Raw genomic sequence first — 27997 nt, forward strand, 5'->3', positions numbered from 1 at the left:
GACCAGCCTTTTTGTTTCCACCCCAGTCAGTTGGTCACTGGCATGGGGAAAAGGGGCACAACATCCAAGGCAAGGCTGCTTCCTTTCAGTGGAGGGCAATTCTCTGGGGAAGGGGATAGTTGGGAACTGCTAAGGAGCCAACACTCACAGAATCTGGGAGATTCCTGCACTGGCCCATTAAAAAGGATCTGGGCAGGACAACAATAGCATCAATGTATCCACCACACCTTGGCATCACATCTTCCTTCTTGGCTACAACCTAGAAACTATGAAGGAAAAAAAATGAAATAACAGAAACATACTAGTTTTACATAAGTATAGTAAATAAAGGAAAAACAACTTATTTTAAGAACTCTACAGTTGTGTGAGGCATAGACTAAAAAAAAAAAAAATGTATTTTCTCACAGGGTATATATGCATGATCCAAGGATCCTAGGCTGGATGTCCTCAGATGAATCTGACACTTTTTCATTCAACATGTTTCCAGTTCCAATTGGGAATATTGCTAAATATGCTGTTCCATAGCTATAGGCAAAAACTTTTATTCTTGGAATCCGAGACAATACCAGAAGACTGAAAGTACTGTCTATTATGGAAACTCCATGTCTTTACTGTTTTATTATAAACTATAGTCACATATAACATGAAAAAAATCAATATTCTATTCAGTTCTGAGGTATAACATAAAATACATAAAGTTTGAAAAATGTTTCAGACAAAATACCATTAGCATAGCACAAAAGTCAATGAACTATTCTACAGAGGTAGCAAAAGTGTATAAAGTTCTTTTCTTACCTTAACTGTTTTAACTCCCCAAAAGTAGAAATTAAGAAACTATCTTTAAAGAGCTTTATGTAGTACCATTTAATGTTCATTTTTGTTTTCACGCCTAGAAAGCTTTCCTGTGTGATATTAATGATTTTAAAGTATCATGTATTTAATTGGTTTTTAGAACCTATAAAACTATCCTTGAGCTATGATCATAAATCATATTCCTGTAAGACCTGACAAAAAACAGAGTGAAGAGAATCCAGATGATAAGCACAACTCTTTAAGAGATTAAAACCCAACTGGTTAAAAAAATACTTTGAGTGCTTTATGGTCTTGTGAAGAGATGAGGGATATTACTGGTCTGTATCCCCTTTCTTATTAAAGTCATGAGGTGGTGTGGATATTACCAGTATTCAGCTCAGTTATAGAATAAATCAATTACAGGTTCATCACCATCCATTTTGTGTAAAAAGTGTAAACTGAGAGGCTTTGATAAGAAAAAGGATGTCAATCACTAAGTAATGATAGCAAGAGATGCCTTGAAGGGAAATGAAACATACCTGGTGATGCTTGAATATGTGTTTCCAGGTAGACAGCCATTGCTCTTTCTTGGTTCTCCCCATACACCTACCCTCTAAAACTCAGAATGAAGTTAATGGGCAAGATAGAAGTCAATTGTTGATATTTTCTTTAGCCTTAAAGCATCAGAGGCAGAAATTAGAAGGTTATCACAGAACAGCAACCCTGCATAGCCCCTAACTTTAAAAAAACTCACTACCCCACTGAATAAATTCACATTACTGAAAAACAACAAATGAAAATTTAAGACAGAAAGCAAACTGTATATACTTTAGAAAAATCTTTAATGTGTTGTTTTGAACAATTATATGAAACTTAAATATGTAATGTAATTATATTTTCTATTAATCCATTTCATTGTTAAATTCTTCATTCAGGTCTCAAAGGTTCTAGGATCATGAGTGATGCCAAAAATTCTAAGAAAATCTTACCAAGTCATGGCTGGTTATAAAATTTCTTTAGTTTCTATTAAAAAAAAATCTCTTCAACACTTGGACAAGGGAAGGAATGCTACATAGTGATGGCCTTTTTATTTTTATTTGTATTTTGTTGGCAGTTCCGTTTAGTTGGTTTCAACATTTATTGAGCACCTACTATGTACCAGGCACTGTACTAAATGCTGGAGACACAAAGATGAATAACACATGGTCCCTGTCCCCAAGGAGCTTACAGTCTCTTGGAGGCAAATAGGTAGTGCAAAGACACAGAGTTTATTCTAAAGTGGACAAAAATGTCAGTAATGTAATAATACGGGGCCTTTAAATACAATGGCATGTCATTGTTTATAATGTCAAGGCAGACAATTAAAATGAAGACCATTTTCATGTGATAAAACAGTAAAATCATTAAGACCTATGTTTTAAAGATTCACATGATAAAGGTAGTTAACACTAAAAATTTACACCATAGTTTTTCAAGTATTTCATACTTAGAAATATTATTGCCCACATTTGTGCTATAGTCAAAGCCATTATTCCAGGTTACTGAATCATTCACATCTCAACATGCTAGGATTCAGTTTCTCACTGAGTTTATGAATCAGAACGGCTAATTCCTCAGTTGCTTGGCTCTTGTCCTCCAAAAGTTCATAACGAAGGCTGGAGATATCTTGCTTGATTTCTTTTAATTCACCTATAGTATTTGTATTTTTAAAAAAAAAATCGTTGGTAATTTGCTCTTTGGATTTAGAAAAGAACAAAGAATGAAAATCATACAAATTCATATAATATGAATACATTTGCTTCATAAAGTCCAAGGCAGTTTTATCAAATTTTTTCCTGCAGGATATTTAAGAAGTATTAGTCTATTTTTTTTTTTTTTGGATTTTTAAAATTTATTTGTCAGAGAGATTGAGAGAGAACACAAGCAGGGGGAGTGGCAGGCAGAGGGAGAAGCAGACTCCCTGCTGAGCAAGGAGCCTGGATGCAGGACTCCATCCCAGGACTCTGGGTCATGACCTGATTGGAAGGCAGACGCTTAACTGACTGAGCCACCCAGGCATCCCAAGAAGTATTAGTCTTTAAAAATATATTGACCTTTGAAAAATCTATAAAAATAGTCCAGCTATGTTTTCAATAGCAAGATTCAGCTAAAGTATTGTTCTGTGGCTTAATCACCTCTTAACACAGGGTGATTTTTCGGCTAACTGATCTACAGCCAGAGTATCCCATTCTGTCTATAGGGAGTCCCTTTGGTTCCCTCAGACATAAGGGTCAAAACCTACATGGATCATCTCCCTTTGCTAGAATGGAAGAGACTCCTAGCAAGATGAAATTTTACTAAAGGTGATTCAGTCTGTTTAACAGGCAAATACTGACATGGAACAAGTAAATTTTAAGTCAGGTTTGAAGTAAGGGAAGGGAAGAAAAAAAAGTAGGAGTGATTATTAAGGAAGTCAATGGCAATGAACTTGGGGCCAAGGAACATTTCGTAGGACACAGAGAACCAATGTATAAGGAAGTAACAAGCAATGGTAAAATTAAGTTTAATGTGATACCATTGGCAATGGGTATACATATAAGAGTCTCCAGAGGAGACTTCTCACTATTAAAACACAACTATTCTCATAATTCAGCTTGGCAGTATTTTGAGCATATGTAGTTTTCAATTAAGAACTGGACTGTCTTGCAAATGATGGCAATGTAGATAAGCCATTGACATTGAAAGGTGAACTTTGGGGCAGAAATTTATCTTGGGGCGCCTGGTTGGCTCAGTTGGTTAAGCGACTGCCTTCAGCTCAAGTCCCGTATTGGGCTCCCTGCTTGGCAGGGAATCTGCTTCTCCCTCTGACCCTCCCCCCTCTCATGTGCTCTCTCTCGCTCTCTCATTCTGTCTCAAATAAATAAAATCTTTAAAAAAAAAAGAAATTTATCTTGAATCTAAGAAATGATTCTTCAAATTATTGGTACTTTAACAAGCTTTCTGTAAAAGAATCACATGTAAAACATACCTTCCATGATATTACCTGGTACGTTTATGATGCTTTAAAGTATAATTTCTACATTCTTTCATATATATATATATATATATATATATATATCAGAAACTTTTTATGTTAAGGAACTCTAACTATTCCTCAAGAATACACATAAAACATTTGCAGATTCCTTTTTTTAGGCAAAAAAAAAAAAAGTGCTTCTTCCTTTCCCATCTGGCAATATGATCTAATTTGAAATCCTGAGGCTGGTCTGTGGTGAAATAAATGGATTTTCACACATTCAATATCACATTTGGACTACAAACCCACTAGATTCCCTTTCACCTCCTTAGTGCCATATCCTCCTTCCTTGTTTTTGAGTTATGGGGAGACTAGGCATTAAGTGTTATATGTCATCTGCCAATACGGGAAACACAAACTACTCAACCTCTTGGACCTCAGTTTCTTCATTTATTAAATGAGGATGTTAAACTGTATGATAGTTTAGTTAAAACTTTGTTCAGAACTCCAAATTCTCATTAACTTATTTTCCTCTTTGGTGCAAGGACATGGAAGATGCCCATTTGTTTTTGATGCTGTCAGCAATCCAATTCCCCCAGATCACTTTGTTTTTCTTCTCCCAACTGCCACCCAGCAGGGAGGTTACTGATCAGATTTCTGCTTTCTAAACTACAACCCCTTTCCATCCTGTCTCCCTGAGACAGTTTCTAGGGCATCATAATTGGATTTTTGCTGGTCCTCAATCACACATTCATAGACTTCTTTTCTACATACATGTACCAGTGGACTGATCCAGATTTTCAAGGGAGTCTTTGCATAAATCAAGTAATGGCTTTGAAGCCCATCACGTTTTATTTATTTATTTTTTTAAAGATTTTTATTTATTCATGAGAGACAGAGATAGAGAGAGGCAGAGGGAGAAGCAGGCTCCCCGCTGAGCTGGAAGCCCTACGTGGGACTCGATTCCAGGACTCTGGGATCATGACCTGAGCTGAAGGCAGACGCTTAACCATCTGAGCCAACCAGGTGCCTGCCCATCACGTTTTATTTAGTTTAGCCCTTTCTTCTCTTATCAGCATAGATAGATCTAGTGGCATCTCATTGCTATTGGAAGCTAAGTTTCCATTTTTAAGGCAACTTACTTTTCCCAGGTTGATTTCTATCCAACTCTGGGCCTGTTCTTTGGCCTAGCGTTTGGTGAAACATTTTTATAGTACGGACAGCTGCCCTGCCTAGGATATGCCTGGAAAAATAGGCACCTTTAAATAAGGAGCCAAGGAGAAAAGTGAAAGGGAAAAGAGAAACAGCAGATGAGAAAAATGGGTTACAGATTTCTTTCTGTACAACAAAGGAAACATTTTTCTGAAGAAATGTAGGTTCTATTTGAGCCAACCAGCCAACTATTTTATTGGAAAATGTTAACATTGGAAAAATGTTAACACTCACGTGAACTCACTGCAAAAGAATTGAAACTACTGACTACTTTATGTAATAGGAATTTAAAGGCTCCCAAAATGATGGCAGGTTTTACATTCTAAGAATCAGTTAGGGCATTCTAAATAGAAATCAACTGTCTCTGATTGACATTTTTAATAACCCTTTCTTTTAAAAGATAGAGTTTTAGAAATGTAACCTAAGATTCTCCTATCAATCTTGGAACTGTTACTTGAGATTGGATTTTTAAAGTATCTTTCAATATCAAGTTTTCCAAGGTCATTAAGTTAGTTGCAAAAGGATGCTTCTCAAGGTGGAGATGCTTACCTTCATTAACTTCATCGTTTTCTTTGTCCACTTGTGCTTTCAGAACATATCGCTTTATAAGTCTTTTCATTATCTGCTGTTGATCAAAAAGAAATAATTATATCATCAATGATATACATAAGTAACATGGATCCTATTCTCCAAAGAGTTTTACATACCTGTAAAGCAAACGCAGCTCAGGAGAGAGAAATTTTATCTAACTAATTATAGAAGATTCACCCAGATTTTTCACCTTCTATTGAGACTTACTGCATAATCTACAAACATTCCCCCCCACCCCTAGGAATGGAAGAAGCTATATAAAAAAAGTTAAGTTGGAGAATTTAAATTCATGTTTTCTCTTTAAGATGTGCTGACACCGCATTATCATCTATAAACACTACCTTATTTTTCACTGTTAAAAAAAATATGAATATATGTTCAACGGAGAAAAATTGGAAAACACAGAAAAGAAGAAATAAACAAAGATCATCAATTGTCCCACTATCCAAAGATAATCATTATTGTTTGTTATTTTGTTGTATGTCTCTTTAAATTTTGTATATGCACTAAATACTATATGTATATTTTATGTTTTCAAAGTACCATATATTGTTATATTGTATGCTTTCTTCTCATAGCAATATATATTGTAAATATATTTCAATCTAAATAAATGCTCTTACAGGATAACTGTTTATCCATAAGGAAAAAATAAAATAAAATTAGAGCCCTACTTCATACCACACACACAAAAACTAATTCCACATGCATCTAAAATGTGGAAGACAAAGCTTTTAAATCCTTTAAAAGAAACCATAGGAGAATGTATTTATAAATTCAGTGTAGAGCTGGATGTTTTATAAACAAGATAAAAAAATTCTAATTATAAAAGAAAAGATTGATAAATTCAACATTATTACTATTAAAACGTCATTAAAACTTCTGGTTATAGAGATACTATAAAGAAAATTAAAAAAGCAAGCCACAAACTGGAAGAAAATATTGGCAATACTTACAACTGATAAAGAATTTAGTTTGGATCTAAAATGTATGAAGAACTTTAATTCAAGAAGAAAAACTCAAATAATCCAATAGAAAAACAGGGCAAAGACAAACAGGCATTACACAAGAATGGAATCATGAATAGTCAGTAGGCATATAAAACAATCTCAAATTCATTTCTCAGGGAAATATAAATTACAATTAAAAGGAGACACAATTTCCCATCTAAAAAGGGAAAAAATTAATAAATCTTATAATGCCAAATGTTGGAAAGAATATAAGGCAATGGGGACTTTAATGCTTTACTGGCATGAGTATAAACAGACCACTTTGAAAAGCAATTTCGCATTATCTTTTAAAGTCGAACACTGGCATATCCTTTCACCCAGAAAGTCCACTTCTTTTTTTTTTTTTTTTTTTTTAGAAAGTCCACTTCTTGATACAGAGCCTGGAAAAACTTTACACATGTGGACCAAGAGACATAAACAACAATGTTTATAGCAATCTTATCCGAAGTAGCAAATACAAATCTGGAAACAGTCTAAACAAATATCAACAGGAGGATAGAGAAACCATGTTATGTTACACAATGTAATCTCATTGTGTTCACTAATGAAATTAAATAATGAAATTAGTGAGTCATAGCCACACACAACAGGACGGATGAATCTTAGAAGCATAAATGTTGAATGAAAAATTCAGTTCAGACTTCACAAAGTATGAAACTATTTTATAAAGTTCAATAAGTAAATCTACATAATGCATTGTTAGGAATACTTTTATATGTAATAAGTCTATATTTGAAAAGGAAATCAAAGCAAGAGGATGAGAACTCAAACTTCAGCTTAGCGATTACCTCTTAGGTGGAGGGAAGGGGTGGGCCGGGGAGGAGCACCTAAGTAGATGCAATGGACAGATAATGTTACCATTCTTAGGCAAGTGGTGGTTCGCACAGGGGTACATGTAATTATAATTTATTATGTGTTACTCACATTCTTGTGCATATATCAAATATCACACTAAAAAAAAGGAAAGGGGGAAAAAAGGCCTGAGGTAAAATGAAGATATAGTAGGAATAGAAAATATATCTTAATTTTAAGAAAGTAGAAATCATGAAGTTAAGTGACCTATTAGATGCCAAGCTCAAGAAAAGGGAGAAATCTAGGAATATTCAAAATGTCTATCTCAAAGAATAACAGATCAAGAGAGAAACTATGCAACTGGAAAGGAAAAACCCATTTTACCAATCGCAGTAAAATAGAAAACCTATCAAATGCTGTGGAATTTAGACTTCAGGGCAGACTCACAGCTGCGTGGATCTTGGCCTGGACTTGCACATTTTTTCACCAAATATTTATTGAGAGCCAACTCTGTGCCAGGTACTGTACTAAATGCTAGGGATGCAATAGTGAACACAGCTCCTACTCTAATAAAATGTCATTGGAACAATTCACTATGATGGGTGGACATGTCAGGTAGCTAATTAACTTTAGGGGATAGCAAAGGTGATTCCTATAGAAAGAAAATACAAAGAAATAGATATCAATTAAAAGCAACTTGAGGGGCACCTGGGTGGCTCAGTCATTAAGCGTCTACCTTCGGCTCAGGTCATGATCCCAGAGTCCTGGGATCGAGCCCCGCATAGGGCTCCCCCTGCTTGTGTTCCCTCTCTCGCTGTCATTCTCTCGCTCAAATAAATAAATAAAATCTTAAAAAAAAAAAAAAGCAACTTGAAAGGCAATAATACAAATCAGTGGGAAAGAAAAGACTATTCAACAAATAGTACTAACACAAGAGCTATCCTTTTGGGAAAATTAAAATTAGATCTCTACCTCATATCACATATAAAACAAATTTTTCAAGAGTCATATAGACAAAAGATCTAAATGTGAAAAGCAAAATTTTGAAAGGAACAGGGAAATACTTCTTGAAAAAGCTAAAGGAAAGGACAAGCTATAAGGAAAAGATTAGTAAATCTGACTGTATTAAGACATTTTAAAACTTTTATACAAGAAAGAATACCAATGAAATGTAACCTTATGTCAAATTGGATTTTTCTGGTTGTCCTGACATGGTTGATAAATCCAAAACTGATGAGAAAGGATGCTAAGTTCTCCATGGTCCAAGACCAAGTTTTCACTAGCAGCTGGGGCCAGCCACCGCCCCCTCAAGGCTTATTGAGAATCACCAGACCAGGACTTACCACCAACTTCCTCCTCACTCCACATAAGGAAAAGGACTGAGACATGGGAGGGATCGCGGGCCTTTGGGGTGGAGAGGTTCTTCTCTCTCTGGGTGGAAGGGAGGTGGTGTACCTCCACTCCCCAGAAGCCAAGGGACGGGAAAAAGCCAAGGCAATCACTCATAAAGATTACAGTTGCCTTGGGGCACCTGGGTGGCTCAGTAGTTAAGCGTCTGCCTTCGGCTCAGGTCATGATCCTGGGGTCCTGGGATCGAGCCCCACATCAGGCTCCCTGCTCGTCCAGAAGCCTGCTTCTCCCTCTCCCACTCCCCCTGCTTATGTTCCTGCTCTTGCTATCTCTCTCTCTGTTGAATAAATAAATAAAATCTTTTAAAAAAAAATTAGAGTTGCCTAAACCAAAGTCTTGGCATCCTGCTCCCAATTAAATATCAATTCCAGCAAACTTGCCGACCTGCTCCTGGCAATTAAGTCAGAGAGAAAAAAGAACTCAGTTAAGAGTGGAACAGCCATTGGGTCAACCTGTACTCCCATTATTTGGCAAACAGATAAAATTTCCACTACATTGGGTGGAAGGCAGTAGTACATATCAGTGGGAAAGGGGAGTCTATTCAATAAATGGGGCTGGGATGATGAGATGTCCCTGTGAAAAGGTGAAAATTAGATGTGAACCTTAAATCAGAGCTAGATCTCTGCTTCAGGAGCTGTGCAAAAGGGAAGGTAGCCCACATGGCCTTTTCAAACCCTCTCAATATGTCCTCCAACCCAGTTACAGAGGCAGCACATGGGTGCCTGCCACAGTGAAGATGTTAAAACTTGGTCAACATTAGAGCAGTAGTGACAAACAAGGAAGAAGCTGCACCTACAGTTCACTCAAGTGAAAAGATGCTTGCCCCTTGGCTTCTTCTTCCCACTCCACATAGCAGAATTAGCACCTCAATGAGTTAGCAGGGGGATGTATGTACAAAGCAGACCACTACCTTTCTCCACCAGAGACATGGAAAGGTTTAGCTTGTGCTAGGAGTAAGGAGAAGAGCTTTAGATTTGGAGATTCATGGTTCAAGATCAATTTAACTGTCTCTTTAATTACAAAAATGAGACTTTTTAATAACCAAGTCACTGGAAAGTTACAGAGTCTTGACAAGATGTGTAAAGGGATCCTCCATCCAATGGAAAAGAAGAATCCAAAATAGGACAGTTAGTGGAAAAATACTGAAAACAAAGTCATTTTATACACTCATAAGCTGAGACTCCTTAATGAACCCATTACCCAAAGTTAAAAGACAAACCAAAAATTAAGAGAAGTGGTTTGCAAAATACATCAACAAAGAATCGGGATAAAGACTATTACAGAATCTTGAGAAGTCAAGAAGGAAAAGACAAAGAGCCAATTAGAATTAGGAAAAGGAATTTAAATTCACAAAAAAAAGGAAATCTAAACGATCAACATATGAAAAGATGTTCAATCTCACTAGTAATCAGAGAAGAGTAAATTAAAATAATGAATACATTTACACCTATGAGTTTAGCAAACATTTTTCCTTCTGAGAATTCAAATCTACAGAAGAGTTGAAAGTAAAATGAATTCACATATACTCTTCACCTAGATTCACCAATGTTAGAAAGTTGCTACACTGCTTTCTCTCTGTGTATTATTATTATATTGCTAAGGCATTTGAAAATAAATTTCAAACATCATATCCTTTTATCTGTAATAACTTCTATATTTCCAAAGAACAAGAATATTCTCTTATATAACCATGCCACAATGATCAAACCTTAGAAAAAGTTACATGAGTCAAGGACTGTGTAATACATGGTCCATATTCAGTCTCTTTTTTCTAATTGAAGAACAATATTGCTTTCAGATGTTATTTATCTTCAGTCTTCCTTAATCTGGAATGGTTCCCTGGCCTTTGTCTTTCATGATACCAACATTTTTGAAGATGTACAGGGCAGGTGTTTTTTAGTAGGCAAAATTTTTAAAATCTGTTAATACCAAGTGCTTCTGAGAACAGTGAGAAACTCTTGTACCATGTTGCTCAGTTTATATTAACTGATATAACTTCTCCCAGGTATGTCATCCAGAAAAACACAAATATGCAAGAGTAGACATTTACTAAGATGCTCATTATAGCATTATTTATAATAGTCAAAGAAAGAAAATAAGCTAAATATTCATCAATAGAGGAATGAATAAACAAAAATGGTTTATTCATACAATGGAATATTATATTATACCAGTGAGAATGAAAAACAAGATATACATGTATCAATATAGGTAATTCTCAAAAAGCATAAAGATAAGTGTAAAAAGCAGAATATGTAGTATATTATTCATTTATGTATATTTTAAAAACACATAAAACTAGTACATAAAAGTATGAATGTACTTATATAAGTAATAAATATATAGAAGCACGCATGGGAAGAACACACTCGAACTTCAAGATCGTGAAGATCACTGGGGAGGGATGAAGGCTAATGTGATAGGGTAGGGGCATTTAGTTGTATCAGAAAATCCTTACCAAAAAAGGTCCAAAATGAATATGGGAAAATGTTGACATTTATTCAATCAAGATGGTAGTGGCACAAATGTCTAACAGTATATTTATGGTACCCTTCTGTGTTTGAAAGAGTTTATAATTAAAACAAAATAAAATAAAAACTATTAAAATGTTCTTCTGAGTAGGTTTTTAATGCTGCCTAACAAATTGATGTGCCTCCCCAGCCTGTGCATTCATTCCATCTCCAGCAGCAACAGCCCCTCAATTATAATAAACAAACATTTTTCACTTTTACAAACAAAGCTGTAAAAACTTTAGCTAATACCTAAACTGAGAGCAATTCAGAGCTTATAAAAGGGTCTTGTTTGGAACCATTCAGAAATGTGTTATTTAGAAATCCTATCTCTACAAAAAATAAAACTGCTTAAAAATTAAAAGGAGGCAGAAGGAGTTTGGAGTAAAAAAAAAATCTCTGAATTTGAACAGGTCTTTATTTATTAGCTGAGTGAACCCAAGGTGTTTTAACTCTCTAAGCTTCTATTTCCCCATATAAAAAAAATGGGGCAATAAAAACTCAGAGGTTGTACAGATTAAATCATCAAATGCATGTAAAAGCAGAATTTTGCTTAGAAGAGGTTCATTCTTGCTAGTATTATTTATAAAGATAAAATTTGAAGGCTAAGATATTGCTACCCACATGCTCTAGTATGATACTCTCTAAAATATTTAACATTATCCAAAACTATGCTTAGAAAAAGCCTATGAAAAGTTATATTTACTGCCAGAAAGGAAGATGATAGGAAAATAAAATATTTTAAAAATTCAAGTAGAGTACAGGATCCCTAGAAACACCTGTACAGAATCATTCAGATTAAATTCCCTCACTGAAGGGAAAACAGGTAGATACATTCATCTTTAATCTATACGGAAAATTATGGTTATAGGCTTAAATTTTTTCCCTTCAAAATTGGGTGTCTTAGGTTTTCCATGTATCCCACAAAAATTCTGTTTTTTAAAAAAATTTCATCTTAAAAGTTACAGCTTAAATATTTTTTATATCTACCACTGTACTAAATTTGAGCTTCTCTACAAGGCATGAAGACACCTAATGTTGGATTGAAATCAGTTTCCCCACACATGACACTACCTGGCAATTGTCTACCCCTCAGTTCATGTTGGAAAGATAATTCATGTGAATTCCAAAATTATGTGCAACTCAGAGAAGGGGTGAAACTTAGCCATTTCCAGTCTGTTAGGTAGCTTGCCTGGTGAACCTGAGGCAGTATTGTGTAAGCAGTTAAAAAAGTGGGCTGCAAGAGCAAATTGCCTGGATTTGAGTTGTGACTCCATTATTTACAAGTTGTGGAACCTTGGCAACTTAATCTGTATAATGGAAATGTTATAATCTACATTGTAAAAGAGATAATATAGGTAAATTACACAGTAGGTGCTCAATTAACATAACTATTATGATCTCATTATCAAGTATGCTTCCGTAAAGCAAATCTTGATTAACCAATCTTAATAGTGATGGTTATATGGGCAAGGATCATAAAACATATGTGACACACAAAATTACCATTATAAATATTATCTCTAAATTTTCAACTGATTCCTTAATCAAAGCCAGTACCAAAAACTAAATTGACCAATAACAGATTCATCATTTTCCCTTCTTGGTCAAGTTACTAACTAATGGAATAGAAAACTAATGGAATAGAAGTCTATAGACATTGGGGAGGGTATGTGCTATGGTGAGCGCTGTGAACTGTGTAAGACTGTTGAATCACAGACCCGTACCTCTGAAACAAATAATACATTATATGTTAAAAAAAAAAAAAAGAAGATAGCAGAAAGGGGAAAATGAAGGGGGGGGGAATCGGAGGGGGAGAGGAACCATGAGCAACTATGGACTCTGAGAAACAAACTGAGGGTTCCAGAGGGGAGGGGGGTGGGGGATGGGTTAGCCTGGTGATGGGTATTAAAGAGGGCACGTTCTGCATGGAGCACTGGGTGTTATACGCAAACAATGAATCATGGAACACTACATCAAAAACTAATGATGTAATGTATGGTGATTAACATAACATAATAATAAAAAAAAGAAGTCTCTAGAGTAATTTCCATAGTCCACACACCTCCAGGAATTATCCAAATTTCTTGGTATGATCCTGTGAATCACTCTTTAAGGTAGACATTGTGACTTTTGTAGAGTAGACTATGGATTTTCTCTATCCAGGGTATGGAAAGCCTAGATAGTAGTTACCTTAAACATTATCTTTTGCAAACAAATCTGAGCTCCTTTCTCAATTCTCCATTAAGACTGGGAAAAGGAATGAAATGTGGGTGGTTGGATATATGGATATGCTCTTCATTCCCAAAAGGCATCAAAGCCTCTCTTCTCGCTTATTTTTCACTGATTCAAATTCAACTAACAATCGTGAAGCACTCTATCTGGTACTTTTACATTCACTTTTTTCATTTAATCCTACAGAGAAGGCAAATTTGACTGTTATCAGTAGTTCCATAATATGGATATTAGCAACCTTTAAAGTATTACTATAAGGTAAGACTGATTTAAACAAACATAAAGAACCCAGAAGTAAAGAGTAGAATTTTAGAGAGGGAAGGGACCTTGGAAGTCATATGTTTTTCATATTTTCATACCACTCACTTTGACCCATCACCATTGCCCAGCCTCTGAATAAACATCTGTGGTTCAGAGCCTATTACTCTTTCCAGACAGCTGATTTAATCTATTTTTAGACAACTGAAGCAGTTTAAAAACAATTCTTTTGTATGGCACCAAATCTGCTTCATTGTACCTTCTAACCACTGGTCCAAGCTCTGTTCTTTAGAGAAACAGAGAAGAAAATCGCTTCTTCTACTGGATCAGTTTTCAAATATTCCCCTCCTCTGGGTTTCCCTGGGTTCCCATACTATACCATCTTATTTATGTTTCACCTATACCACATAGCCACACCACAGGGTTGTGTGAATGTTCATCTACATTTTTCTTCCCTTCCTTTCCTTCCCATCTCAACCCCGCACTTCCACTCCAGGGAGAGATCACTGAAGGCATGGACTGTATCTTTATATCCTTATAACGAAGGATGATTCTTAGTAGTGGGAGTCTTGAATGTACCCTCAAGCTCATTGTAAATGAAGCTTAATGTGAGTGTCTCATATTGCCTCCTTTAGAGAAAAGCTGCCATGTGCTTTCCAGTAACACCAAGCCACCTATGGTAGCCTTCATGGACTGGACCAGGGACCACCATGTGGGTCAAAGGCAGCCTGACACTACCTGGGCCAAACGTGTCCCCAAGCCAAAGAAGTTGGTTAAAGCAGATCTGCTACAGGAGACACCAGAGAGAATAGGACCCAAGAACTTACAGCCTTACCTCTGTGGAGTCTTAGAAAAACTTCCCATTTCTTAAGGTCACCTTAGTATATCTATGTACCTTTAACTTGAACTAACACAGGTGTTCATGAGCAGAATTCAATCAAGGCTATCCCTTCAAGTCCTTATATTTTTCAGAAAAATTATCCCTAGTTCTGTAAAAAAAAAATCTTTACACACAAAATAAAAATGATCTCAGCATATTATTAATAATGTTAATATAAATAATACTGCCATTGACCAAAGTATTTTTGAAACTCTTCCTCTGTTGTACTTTGAGGCGCATTTGAATCTCTCTGCTTTTGAAGTAATTGGTGAAGAAATACTCATTTAGATCTAAAATACATAGGGTGGTAAAACCAACCGGTGACAGCCATGTGTTTTTTTGAAGATGGATGTGACGATTTTTGAAAAAAAAATGTAAAGTCCTATGGCATTGAGTCTGGTTGAAAAGTGAATATCTGAGTTTAGTAATGAGACTAAAGCAATTTTTGTGTCTCATAAGCTAATTATAAAAGTAATTCTTTAGAGATATTCAAAAAATGTTAGGAGCTGTGGTAGCACCATTAGAATTAGTGTATCCCTAAAGGTTACCACTTTGAAGAAAGTAATCCCCATTTAGCAGATTAGGATCTAGGATTTCTTTAAGGTAAGTCATATATTATAATCACACTACAGGAAACAAAAATCCATAACAACTAAACCAATTGTTACCACTTGTGGAGTTCATAGTAAAAAAACTTTATCTAAATATAATCAAGGTATTTATACGAAGTTTGATTGGCATGTGAGGTTTGATAGCTGATCAAAACTTTTTTTCTCAGAGTTTATAGAAGCATAACAATTTTCAGAACACAAGAAGTTTGAATTTGATGATAAACTTGGGAATTTCTCTCACTTCTAAATCATTCAAAAGCAACAAGGAGAATAAGAAACAGAAACACAAACTCCTTTGATGAAACTTAAAGGGATCCATACCTTTTTTAGAAAGGTTATATGAAAAGATCAAGTCGGGGGGTGAGGAAATGCCAAGGGTGGACATTCATGGCTGAGAACTTCCCTTGACTTTTTGATACAAAATCTTGAGAAGCTTAGAATAGAAGAGTAAAGGAGAAATTATCAAGGAAAGCCATATTTGCTAGAAGTAGTCAGTGAGGTTGAGAGGGAGTGTCTGACTAGTCCTGTAGTGCTATTTTCTGATAGGGAAACATGAAGAAAAAGTGAACATATACAATTCTGTGCCTAAAGGAAAATTCTATTAGCTGAGAATGAGGATCTGGAATTCTCCAACACTCCAACCTCCTGAAAGCAGCTGGTTCAAGAACTCACTTCATTTAAAACTGAGTAATAATCAGTAAGGAATCTACACAAAGTCTATTTTAAGATAGTCTAAGAAAAAAAGGATAAAACAAATAGCAAATAGAGAATAATCACCAGAAAAATGTTAAAGAAAGAATGAAAATACATGATGCCATCATTCAGATACATTAAAAAAAAAAAATGAGCCAATCCTGTCTTTAAAATAAGAGCACAAAGAGGGCAAGGAAAATAAGGTGAACCAAAAAAAGGAAAGGATATATAAACTTGAAGATCTCAAGAAGAGGAGGAAGAAGAAAATAAAATCATCACAGAAATGAAAGGTAAACTTGAAGTAGCACATACGAAGACAGACCAAAAAGAAAAAAAAAAGATACAGTATGAGAAAAAAGGAGCCAAAAAGGAGAAATGGATGAAAAATTCAAATGGATAAGAGTAAAAATGGTAGCTATAGAGACAAGCAAAGAAGATTCAGCAGGCATCTAACTGGTATCTTTAAAGAAGATAGCCCAAATAAAGAACAGAAAAAATATTTCAAGGTATAATTTAAGGAAATTATTCAGAAATAAATGAAGACTTGAATGTATGGATTTAAGAGACGTACTTTGTCCAGAAAAAATTCATGCAGATTCACCTACAGAATAAACAACAGCAAGTTATTGGATTTAAAAAATAAACAGAAAATTTGGGAATTCGTTCAAAATCTCAGGTCAACAGTATAAGAAAAACAATCCAGCCTCAAACTTTTTCACATCAGCATTTCATTCTAGAAGCAGTGGAGTGATATTTACAAATACATCAAGAAAGCAAAGTCAAATCAAAGAATTGTATAGCAAGTCAATATAAATATACAGAAAATAGTTTAGAATGTGAAATAACTGAGGGAACATAGTTCCCATAAGCTCTTTTTGAAGAAACTAAAGGAAGACAAACTTTAACCTACAAAGAAAAATTATGACAAATTATCAGTGGTGAGTTTTGACTCTGTGGAACTAGAATGAAAACAAATGTGGGTTATAATCCTGACCAGGTAGTGAAAGGGATCAGAACATACCACCCCGATATTTATAGTACTTTGGCATGAGGATTACTTTGAGCTGAAGTCGATTAAGAAGGAGAAAACACAGAAAGAGCTCACGACCCTTCTCCTACCTGCCTAAAAGCAAGACATAAACTTCCCTTTATGAAGGTGTTCCCTCTCTCCTGTCCCATATCAGGAGGAATTAAAACAACCATCATCACTGGAGACAGAGAACTGGCACTGAGATGCATCTGCACAATTAAACCTTAATAAACTAACCCTAATCTTCTGTTGGTTTTCTCATATATTACCCTCCCGCAATTTACTACTCCTGGGAATGCAAACCTCTTTTCCTTTGTCTTGTCACTTCTCCCCAAATTTACTACTCTTTGATAAGATGGTATATAAGCTCCAAATTCTAACTACCCCCTTGAGTTACTCATCACTGAGTTCTCCTGCGTGTATACACTTTGCGTGTGCAAATAAACTGTTTTTTTTTCTCCCATTAATCTGTCTTTTGTCAGTTTAATTCACAGGCCCTAGCTACAGAACCTAATGTATAGAGAAAAGGTGGTTTTTTTTCCTCCTCCCCCACAAATTCTAATGATTTAACCAACAAAAGCTGAGAGAAGGGGGGAAATGATGGAAGATAAACACATTGATTTTCTCATATTTTAGAGCTGGAGGATGAAAAGATAAAACTCGCAACTTATAAATCAAGTAACAGAGATAGAAGTGTGTGTAAAGACATAAAGATAAGCACCAAGACAAGTAATATAATCCATTTCAGGAGTGACTGCCAATTCTCTTCACGGGTTTTTTAGCTTGGCAAATAGCCACTAGGAATTACGAATTTATTTCCCAGCCTCCATTGCAGGTAAGTCGTGAAACTTTACAGAAGTTCCTTACAAGAAGGAGGCTTATCTTTCTTACCTATCACCTTCTAAATGTCTTTTGGAATGCATACATAAGTGCCAGAGCTCCAGTAGCTTTCTTGGACCAGAGAGCACATTAGACTGAAAGCCAGTCATGACAGAATTATATGATAGAAGGGCCTTGGTCCCTGACATTGGTAGGTACCATGCCAGCCCTGGAATGACCACTTCTTGACTTCTTGAATAGGTGAGAGAAATAAATTTTTGTTTTTTTTTTAAACATAAATTTTATGCTTTTTTTTAACTACTTAGTGGGTGGTATTTGGTGGTTTTGTGTGGTTTGCAGCAAACTTAATCCTAATTAATATAAACAATAGGAGGACTACTTTATAATGATCCTGAGTACACAAATGAAGATCTGAATAAATGGAAAGGTATGCCATGTTCTTGAAAAAGAAGACAGAACATTATAAAGAAGTCAATTTTACTTACGTTAATACAGCCACAATAAAAATATCAACAAAATATTTTGCAAACTACACAAGCTGACTCTAAAGCTCAAATAGAAATATAAACAAGAAAGAATAACCAGGATATTATGTAAAATAAGTCTTAAAGTGAGGACATGTGTATATGTAGGTCTGTGTCCATATATTTTGCTTGACTCTTGTTCTGAACTATAATAATTAATGTGGTTCTATTGCATATGGAAAGCCTAAAAATAAATCTAAGGAGATAAAGAAATTTAGTAAGTGATAAAAGTGATATTTCAAATCAATAAAAAGATAATTATTAAACATATCCAGCTATATAATCATCTAGAAAAAAATAAATTTGGATCCCCACCCCCACTTTGCATCAAAATATATTCTACATGGGTCAAAGATTTTCATATAAAGTGTGAAACCAAGAAAATGTGTGTAAAATATTTCTTAAGTATTCTTATGTGGGGGAAGACCTTTCTAAACAGAATACAAAATCAAAACCATAAAAATTTTGTGGAGTTTATACAAAAATCAGAAAGTTGGTGGAAAATTATTAAACAGACACACAACAAACAGAAAAAAAATTTTCAATTCATATCACAAAGGGCTGATTTTCTTAAAAGAATTCTTAAAAGAATTCTTCTTAACTTATAACAAAAAGCCCATCAAGAAAAGTAAATACATAGGATCTCAAACATATGGAACACTAAATAAAAGATGGTCAAGTTCATTTATTACAAATAATGCAAAATAAAACTACACTGTGATACCATATTCACCCATCTATTTGGCAAAGATAAAAAGCTTTTGGTAACACACTGTTGGTACATTAAGGAGGAAATGGGCTCTCTCATACATTTATTGTAAGAATATCAACTGGCACAAGCTCAATCAAAATCAGGTTGGTAACAACTAAAAAATTAAAATGCCTAGATACCAGACAATTTCATAGATTTGCACGTTTCAAATGTCATATATACAAGGTTACTTACTGCTGTGTTGCTTGTAATAGCTAAATATTGGCCATATCCTCTATCTCTGCTGATAGAACACTGACATATTAAATATAACCATATAATGGGATATAATGTAACCACTAAAAAGGCTTTGACAATCAAGTGTGCCAAGCAATTTTGCAGAATTTGCTGCTTCCAAGAAAACTGTACAAAACTGTACCCATTAATTGACATCACCATCCATTATAAATTCCTGGATCCTCATTCTTGTGGTCTTGGACACATCAGAAGTCTACAGTCAAAATGATCGACCAGGTGGAAAGTAAAAAGCTACAACTTCTTCTGAGTTGGAATTTAGCGTTCAAACATCAATTCTAATATCAAAATGCAAAACATACTCTAAAGTAGTACTGATGAAACAATATAGCCTAAGAATCCATTGGAAAAATGGATTACCTAGAGAAATGTATCAGGTTTCCATACTATGAGAGCATTATTTTCCTAATATTTCATATCTTTCACTGCTTTTCCAGCTCAAGGTATTTGAAGGTGTTCTTTGGAAACTCTGGCTTTTAATATCACAAAGAACTCTTTTTCCTCAACCAAAAAAAGGAGGACTTGGACTCTGATTTCTAAAGTCCTGTCCAACTACTATACTATTTTTCTCTCTCTACTGTTCTATCCTTGTAATACATCAGAACATAATTCTACTCACTACACACACACACACACACACACACACGGAATTACATACAGATAAAGAGATACATCTACTGAATGCTTACCTGATAACGTGTTGGCTGGTTGAGAATGCTGTTAAAACTGTGTGATTCAAAAACTCTTGAGTTAGACTGAGTGAAGAGGTTTAACTAGGAAAAAATACAATTAACCTAGTAAATTAGAATACATTCATTGGGAAACCAAAAATATAATCTACTATATTCTCCTTGATAACATTTCCAAGGAACATTTTGTGGAAGTTGAATTTCATAAGTGATTTAATATATTTCCAACAGTAAAAATTAACATGAGCAACATGCTCACACTTGTCAAGATGTTCACAAGGTGAACTGCAATAGAACTGAAAACCTATTTTAAAATCTGGCTCATACTAAACATAATTGTCCCTGGGGACTTGGATGTTTTATCAAAATGTACTCATGCCATCTAGAAGGCAAAGATGCCTAGAAGCAACTCTCTCCTCCTGAGCCTATATTCGTCTCCTACACTTGAACAGAAACACACTACAAGTTCGAATGGATCATTCGATAATTTATAACACTAAAATATGAGCCAGAATGACGTGTCTTCCTAGGTATCATGGCCTTATACTGATTCAGATTCACAACTTTGAATAGAATAAGCTTAAAGAATTTTGGGTTTCTTTTCTCTTCTCACTCTCTTTTAAGGGTTTAACTTCAGAGTGGGGAGAAAGAGAAAGTAAGAAGAGCACACTGCTACTGGCTACTCTTTATGCATGTGAGCAGGGACCGCCTCTTACTCTTGAGCAAGCTGCTACCGATTAGGTATGATTCAAAGGCAGGGCCCCCAGGCCAAAATGTGTATTCACCCACCACCTGACTTCCCTGCGTCATAACTCAGGAATGACTGGGATGCTAAGAGGAAGGAAGTGGCACCATCAGGCCAAGAGAAAACCTTGGCTAATAAAATTAATTCTCCCCTTTGCCACTGGAGGTCAGTATCTGACTGTTGCCTGCCTGAGGTTAGTTTTACTACTGGTTAGTGCAAAAGATTTCTTGAGGCGACTTCCTCTCTTCTAAAAAAGAAAAACAGAGACATATAATTTCTCCAAATTTTTACTCAAGTCAGTACACAGAGAGTATCTATTAATATTCATAGTATTAATAATATTAAAGAGATTTAAACATCTCCATGCACAATTTAAAAAATAAAATCAAAGTGATGGTTTTAAACTGGATCTGGAGAGACTGGGAAGCCAAGGCTCATGGCCTCTTGAGAGATCAGCACCCAACTTTTTTTCTACTTCCAGCAACTTCTCTGAAAAAAAAAAGCTATTCTTTCCGCCAATGGTGCAATACAGGCAGGAGAGGACACCTCAAATGAAGCACATCTGATCCCCTCACATTCCTTTGCACCAGTTGCATTTCCTTTACAGAGGCCCAGGCAGCCACAAGCCACCGGAATGTGCTCTCTCTCGACCTGACTAATTTACACTCTCAGAAGTGAAGTCAGGGAAATCAGTTGTCTACAGAAAGAAAACTTTAAGTTGTGAAGAGCAAGAGCTGTGGGTTCCCATACTTGAGAAGCTTCTGGTTTTAAATAATAAAGGCTCAGTTAATAAATCCCCAGAGAAACAAAGCGCCTTCAAAACAAAGTCAATTTCAGTCGTGGCAGGAATTGCCCAGGATGGCAGTTAAAGCCTGGCCCCTTTAAGAGATCAGCAGCCCTGCAAGGTGCTGAGTATAAGGCAGTCGTGTGCAGCAGAAAGAGCTAGACATCTGATGCTGGAAAACTTGGATTCCACACCTACCCCACAACTGGCTAGCTCCCTGACCTGTGTAGCTACTTTAATGGCTTCAGTGGTCTTATTTATAAAATGGGAATAATAATAATACCTACCTCACAGTGTTGCATGAGGTTCAAATGTACAGCAAAGCACTTTGTAAACTGTGAATGAGGAAGGGCACTGATATTTGTTGAGGCTGGAACTGTGTACATCTCTCTCAAATCATCCTCACATGAACCCTACAAGATTTCCTCTCTTTCAGAGGAGACAACTAAGGCTCAGAACGATGAAATGACTTATCCACGTTACTTGCTAGGAAGCCAGAAGTGCCAAAATTCAAATCCAGGTCTAACGCAGAGGCTGTCTTCCTTACGTTGTACTGCTTCTCACTGTGTACATATGAGCTACTATTTGAAATCATGGGATGAGATAGCCCAATCAGTGCCTTAAGAGCCCACATCCAGGTAAAATTTAAAAAGGCTTAAAAGCCTTAAAGAATAAGATGCCGGGGTATTACAAATCTTAGAAATGCACATCTATTTTTTAAAGTGAGAAATTAAATTGCAGAAATCCAGTCTTTTTTCCCTAGCTTCAACTGAGAACAAGTACCTACCTCTGCTCAACAGGCCTGTACTTTATGGAGGTAACACTGCCACCTGGTGGGCTTCCGGGGTATTACAACTAGAGGCCATTTTCACAACTTAGGCAAAAATGCTATTTTAACTCCACACATTTGCTCCTCTATGTCTTGCTCCCTGGTATCTGAGGTCCTCCTCATATCCTCTGCCTCCTCTACCAATTCTATCTCTGAAAATTAAGTTCATTATTATAAAGTACTATCATAAAACTCATCTTTGTTAAAATCAGAGTATGACTCAACCTAAAACCCAAGTATGACTTAAATGGGACAACTCTGGGACAAACCATTCTTGATTACATATAAAAATGGTACTTATGATTAATATTTGAGGATGCTCTTAGGTCTGTGTTAATTTTATGATAGTAAAAAAAAAAAAGATTACTTAGCCCAATCAAGAGTTTCTACAAATAAGAAGAATATGATGGTGGTAAACTATACATATAGCCAAGAGAAAAATGTGAGGTTAAAACTATTTAATATCAGAATAACAGCTGAGAAGCATGGAACACACACACACACACAAAACCCAGAGTATTTTCTCACAATAACATTTCTGTTTACTTTTAACAAGTTAAAAAAGATGTTTTTGTTTTTAATCTGGTACTTTCCATGAAATTCTGACCAGAAGCAAGGTACAGACTAAGCGACTTCTTGAAACACTGTGAAGATACCAAGTATTAGTCTGTGAAAGACTATGGAATGGACAGTAACTTTCAACATCTTCTAAGTTCACACATAAAAATTACTGAACAAACATCAAAGACAAGGAGAAAGACAGAACATTCATCTTCAGGTCTTGGTGAATTTTGGATACCTACCCTGGACTTGGAGTTACCCATTCCCATTTCTATATCCTTCTGTAGCCGGCTCCTCCTGCATTTAGAGAAGTTAATGATCCACATGACGAAATAAACAAATGACTTCGGACTAGGAACTAGACTGAAGGGTGGAGGTAATGTTTTTCCATCATCAAAATAAGATAACCAAAGTTTTGAACGGGCAAACTTCCATTCTACATCACTGTCATCCTGTGTCACAAAAACAGAAAAGAAATAACGACTCATTTTGAGTAAGGGACAGGCGGGGCTAGGTAGGGAGAGATAGGTGTGTGTGGTGGCGGGGCGCTACGGGATTAGGCGCACAGAAATTCCAAAAGTGCAGAGGTGTAAGGACACCAGAGAGAAGGGAACAAACCAGACCACCCTGCCCCAGGTGTCAGAGGTAGAATCTTGTTAACAACAGCTACCTGTGATGAATAAAGAATTACTGGTCCCTAAAAAGGAAGTAAGCCATTAAAGGTGTTGTCACTAATCCTTACTCAGTGGTGCTATCAGTAGAGACGTTAAAAGGATTTAAGTTCCCTAGTTAGCCTTCAATAAAAGACCAACCCTAAAAGCCCTCAGTGGCAACCCTGTCAGGGACCCCCCTCACTCCTGAGAGCTTTTTCTGTAGCCTTGCTTAATAAAACTCTATCGCTTTATTCACTCTCCTTTGTCCACGAGATTCATTCTTCAACTCCATGAGACAAGAACCTCAATCCCCTACTTCGATTTTAAAAACCAAATATTCCGGTAGGATCATACAATGAACCTAAATTATCCTTTTGAAATAGGTAAGTGACTTGCGTACATTTATCTGCATATAACCTCTATTGGCCTACATATATTCTTAGTACCGCTAAGAATGTTTTTATTTTTCTCTTCCATATGCCTCTGTCTCTACCCACTGAAAATTTAACCAGAATGTCCTGCTCCCCAGCCAAAAACAAAGCAAAAATGCTAGAAAAATTCAAGGTCAAGGAAGGATGAAAAGGTAATTCCACATATTCGACCGTACTTCCCCACTCCTTACCTGCCCTCCCTCCTCATCTAGACCCATCCAAGGCAGGCTGTAGATAGACTATAACTACTTCAGAGCAAAAGGAAAAAGACAGCACTCAGTTGAATTGAACTTTGGAGGTTATGTGTCTGCCATCTATCCTCAAATGTCACATGAGGCCCTCAGTGACCTACTCCTGTCTTATATGTCCTTTTGATGAAGGATAGTTGGAAGGCAGGCATGCAGGGACAAGGGGCCCCCACCCTAAGAGGAAACTATGCTTAAAAGGATTTTACACCCCTGGAAGGAGTACTCCACCCCTTCCCATGTGATCAGTGACAAAAACCTGATTGGACGATAGGCACAGGGAGGGTTAATCAGGTTAAAACAGCCTGTCAACAAGCCCATAAAAACCCCTAGACTTAGAAACTCTGGTGGCAACCTTCTTGGATCCCCTCCCACCTTGGGAGCTTCATACTACCACTTTGCTATCACTCAATAAACTTTTGCTTTGTTTCCCACCACTCCGTCTGGTCCACCTCTTCATTCTTGCAAGCAGCGTGACCAAGAACCGTGGGCACCAATGAAGGAGAAAAAAATCCTGCAACACTTTGATTCTCAGTCCTGGCCCATGGTGATGGAGAGAAGAAATGAAGAGGAGGGGGGTCCAAAGGTGGGAGAAGTTGGCTTGCTTATCTCACACTGCCCAGAACTGCTATTACCACACTCAAACAGGTATTCAGGATCCCACAGTTTTCATTTCTGGGGGACCTAACTTCTGCTTTGAGAAACCTTTTTGTGTGTTCCTAAAACACACACAGACTCGGTGCATTTAACAAACAGCAAAGCACTAAAGAGATACTGAACACTAACCTGGAGGACAAGGGAAAGCACACATATGATGATGAAGGAAGGTATCAAACCAAGCCCAGTCCAAAACAAGAAGTAGGATAACTTCAACAATACTAAAAATTCTGACTGGATACAGAACATCGCCAGTGTTTGCCATACATCTAGTAATTCCTCTACTGGGATTTTTCCGGTGCTTGGCTGGCTAACCTAGGAGAGAATAATTTCCCTATAGCCAATACTTCTGGGCCCCCAAATTTCAAAACTTGAAATGTACTGAGAAGGCAGAGTGATGGTAAATTCAGGGGGGCCCCTGCTGTGCTCCTAGAAGACACTGGAGGCTGGGGGCCTATCTACCCAGGAAGAAAATGTAGGGAAATGTCCTGACTCTGCTTGGGTATAATCCTCTCTATTTAGATGAGCTGGAAATCCACCATAGGGCACAGAAACAGATGTGATGTACTGTTAGAGTGAGATGGCAAGAATAGACACCACGGATAGAAAGCAGGTTTACCTCAATTTCTTGATATGAGCTATTAATCATAGCAATTAACATGTTGAGTAAAACGACCACCATAGTTACATTGTATATTCCATAAAGAACGTATCCAATATTCTCTATGAATTTGTGATCGTATTTGAGCACAACGGAAGTGACTTCAGATAACCCAAATATCGACCAAAACAAAGTCTTGAAACTTTCTTCTACACTGTTGAAAGAATAAGGCACACAGTAAATAAATTGACAGTTTTCAGTATGAAAAAGTCAAAAGAGAAACAAGTTAGGGTCTGAATTCTGTACAGAAGTAAAATGCCATCATTAAATATCATCATAATAAGCCCCAAGAGTATAATTATTTTATCATAGTATTTAATAGAAATCATTCTCTCAGGTTTTCAGGAGTTTGTGATTAAATAGTGCCAATGCCCAGCTTTTCTGGAAGTTATCAAGTGAAAATTCTCTCAACTCAGCAGAGGAAAGCTGAACGTCATGCCATGATACCCATTCCTTTCCCCTAGGAGGATGGAAATTTGGGGGTTGATTTTATTCGTGGTTTAGACATTTAAATCAGGTTTTCTGGAGTAGAACAAGGCCAGGATAAAAATTATATACTCACTTCAAAAAAAAGTATGTACAAACACATTCTCTGTACTGTGGCAGCAGGGAAGAATGAAAACCACCTAAATACCCATCAATAGGGGGGGTGGGTAAATAATTCCGACATCTATATGATGGATGGCATGTGGCCACTGGGACAATGAGACAGATCCATCTACATGTGTTTATATAAAATGATATCTGAGATCTATTAGGTAAAAAAATAAGACATAGCAAGAGTGAAATAGTCTATCATTTGACTAAAAAAGAGGGGTTTACAAATACTTATAATCTTGTTTATGTATAAATTATCTCTGAAGGTATCCAAAAGAAACCATTGCCTCTGTGAACTAAGGAGAAATAAGAGACTGGGGTCAGTGGTGAAGAAGGGGACAGACGCTTTTCACTGTAGACGCCACTCTGTGAATTTTTTGCCACAAGAATATATTCCCTACCTAAAAGTTGTACTTAACTGGAAATGAAAAGGAGGCAACAGATTGAAAGATTCCTGGTCTTTTCCTTTAATTTATATAACTTACTCCCTGAGTCTTCCATCATAGAGATGAACACTTAGGCCCTTACCAGATTATTTACCTACTTTTATCCCCTCAATGAACTTTGCCAACTGAATTTGCCTGGTTTGGGCATATAACCAAGTTGCACCCACTGCTTTGTGAATCACAAAAATAATCCTTAAATTAAACAATTACACATGTAGAATTCCATTACACAGAAGGTTCAAAAGTCAGTCCTTTTTCCAAAGAAACAGTTACGGTAACAGTGCTTTTTTTAAAAAAAAATTTTTGTAACAGATTCTAAATAACGATTCTATAGATTTACAGGTTTTAGTACTAGTTGGTTTATTCATTCCATCATTCAGCAAATATTGATGGAACAACTATTATGTTCTAGAAAGTGTGCTAGACCCTGAGGGTATAAGTTTTAACAGAAAGGTTCCTACTTCTATGCAGTTACTCTCTATCACAAAACATTTCATTGTGTGATGTTATAGCATAGATGGTAGCAGGAGACTAAGAAAAACTATAATCTCTTCATTCCTCGCCATTAATGTAACAGTAACCCCAAATTCTCTGACTCCTTTGTCTTGTTCTTTTGCAGACCTTCTCACCTCTAACTTCAAGAATACAGATTCCTGAGAATCTGTATGTATGGGAAGAGGCAAACAATGGAAAAGGGGAGGACACAGACAGTTCCTGAGCGCTTACTGTGTGCAAGAGGCTTTCTATCAATGACCTTATATAGTCCTCACAACAACCTGACTCCAACCTCATTGTGTTTATTTTAAAAAGAAGGAAACTAACACTGAGGACTGCTGAGTAACTGGACCAAAACCACAACCAGAAACCAGCAGAGACTGCATCCACATCCAGATCTGCCTGATTTTCCAGCCTATATTCTTTTCACCATATCAAGTTGCCACATCTTCACACAAAACAGTGAACACAATGTGTTGTATAAGATGAGTTCTCACAGAGTTCAAAGGGGTGGTGTTGTGTGTAGGATCTCTCTGTCCCTCCCCAAGTGGGTTCAAACAGATTTTTTTTTCATTACAATAAAGGGAGTTTCAGTTCTCTTTTAGCCCTAAGACTTGCTCTATATAAGTCTTTGGAAAAAATCATTTCAAAACAATTTAGATGCCTGAAAGGGCTTAATATTCTATTTTAGTCTGCAGGGAACTTACCAAAGGTCTAGACTCTTTCCAGTCGTGGCACGACAGGATACGAAGTGAGGCAGGGAGGGCTTATGATCTCCCTACCTGGAATGACTACAGTAAAAAGGAGGGCCCACA

The 27997-nt window shown here is 36.4% G+C and overlaps 1 protein-coding gene across 8 annotated transcripts in view; it reads right to left on the reverse strand.

Moving 5' to 3' along the window:
• Nucleotides 1-558: 558 nt before the first annotated feature.
• TRPC3 (transient receptor potential cation channel subfamily C member 3) overlaps nt 559-27997 on the reverse strand; it is a 71538-nt gene continuing 44099 nt past the window's right edge. Inside the window, exons 8-13 of one of the 8 annotated variants that reach the window (XM_027597702.1) lie at nt 25603-25798; nt 23240-23449; nt 21895-21942; nt 20079-20162; nt 5549-5624; nt 559-2481 (exon numbers count right to left, since the gene is read on the reverse strand). In XM_027597702.1, the coding sequence (XP_027453503.1) occupies nt 2339-2481; nt 5549-5624; nt 20079-20162; nt 21895-21942; nt 23240-23449; nt 25603-25798 (757 nt within the window). In that variant the 3' untranslated portion in view covers nt 559-2338. Of the gene's footprint in view, nt 2482-5548; nt 5625-20078; nt 20163-21894; nt 21943-23239; nt 23450-25602; nt 25799-27997 lie in introns of those variants that run through there. The other 7 variants (XM_027597707.1, XM_027597703.1, XM_027597704.1 and 4 more) reach the window with 7 other exon arrangements.

Source organism: Zalophus californianus, chromosome 2 (assembly GCF_009762305.2).
Source record: "Zalophus californianus isolate mZalCal1 chromosome 2, mZalCal1.pri.v2, whole genome shotgun sequence".
Classification (NCBI taxonomy): Eukaryota; Metazoa; Chordata; class Mammalia; order Carnivora; family Otariidae; genus Zalophus; species Zalophus californianus.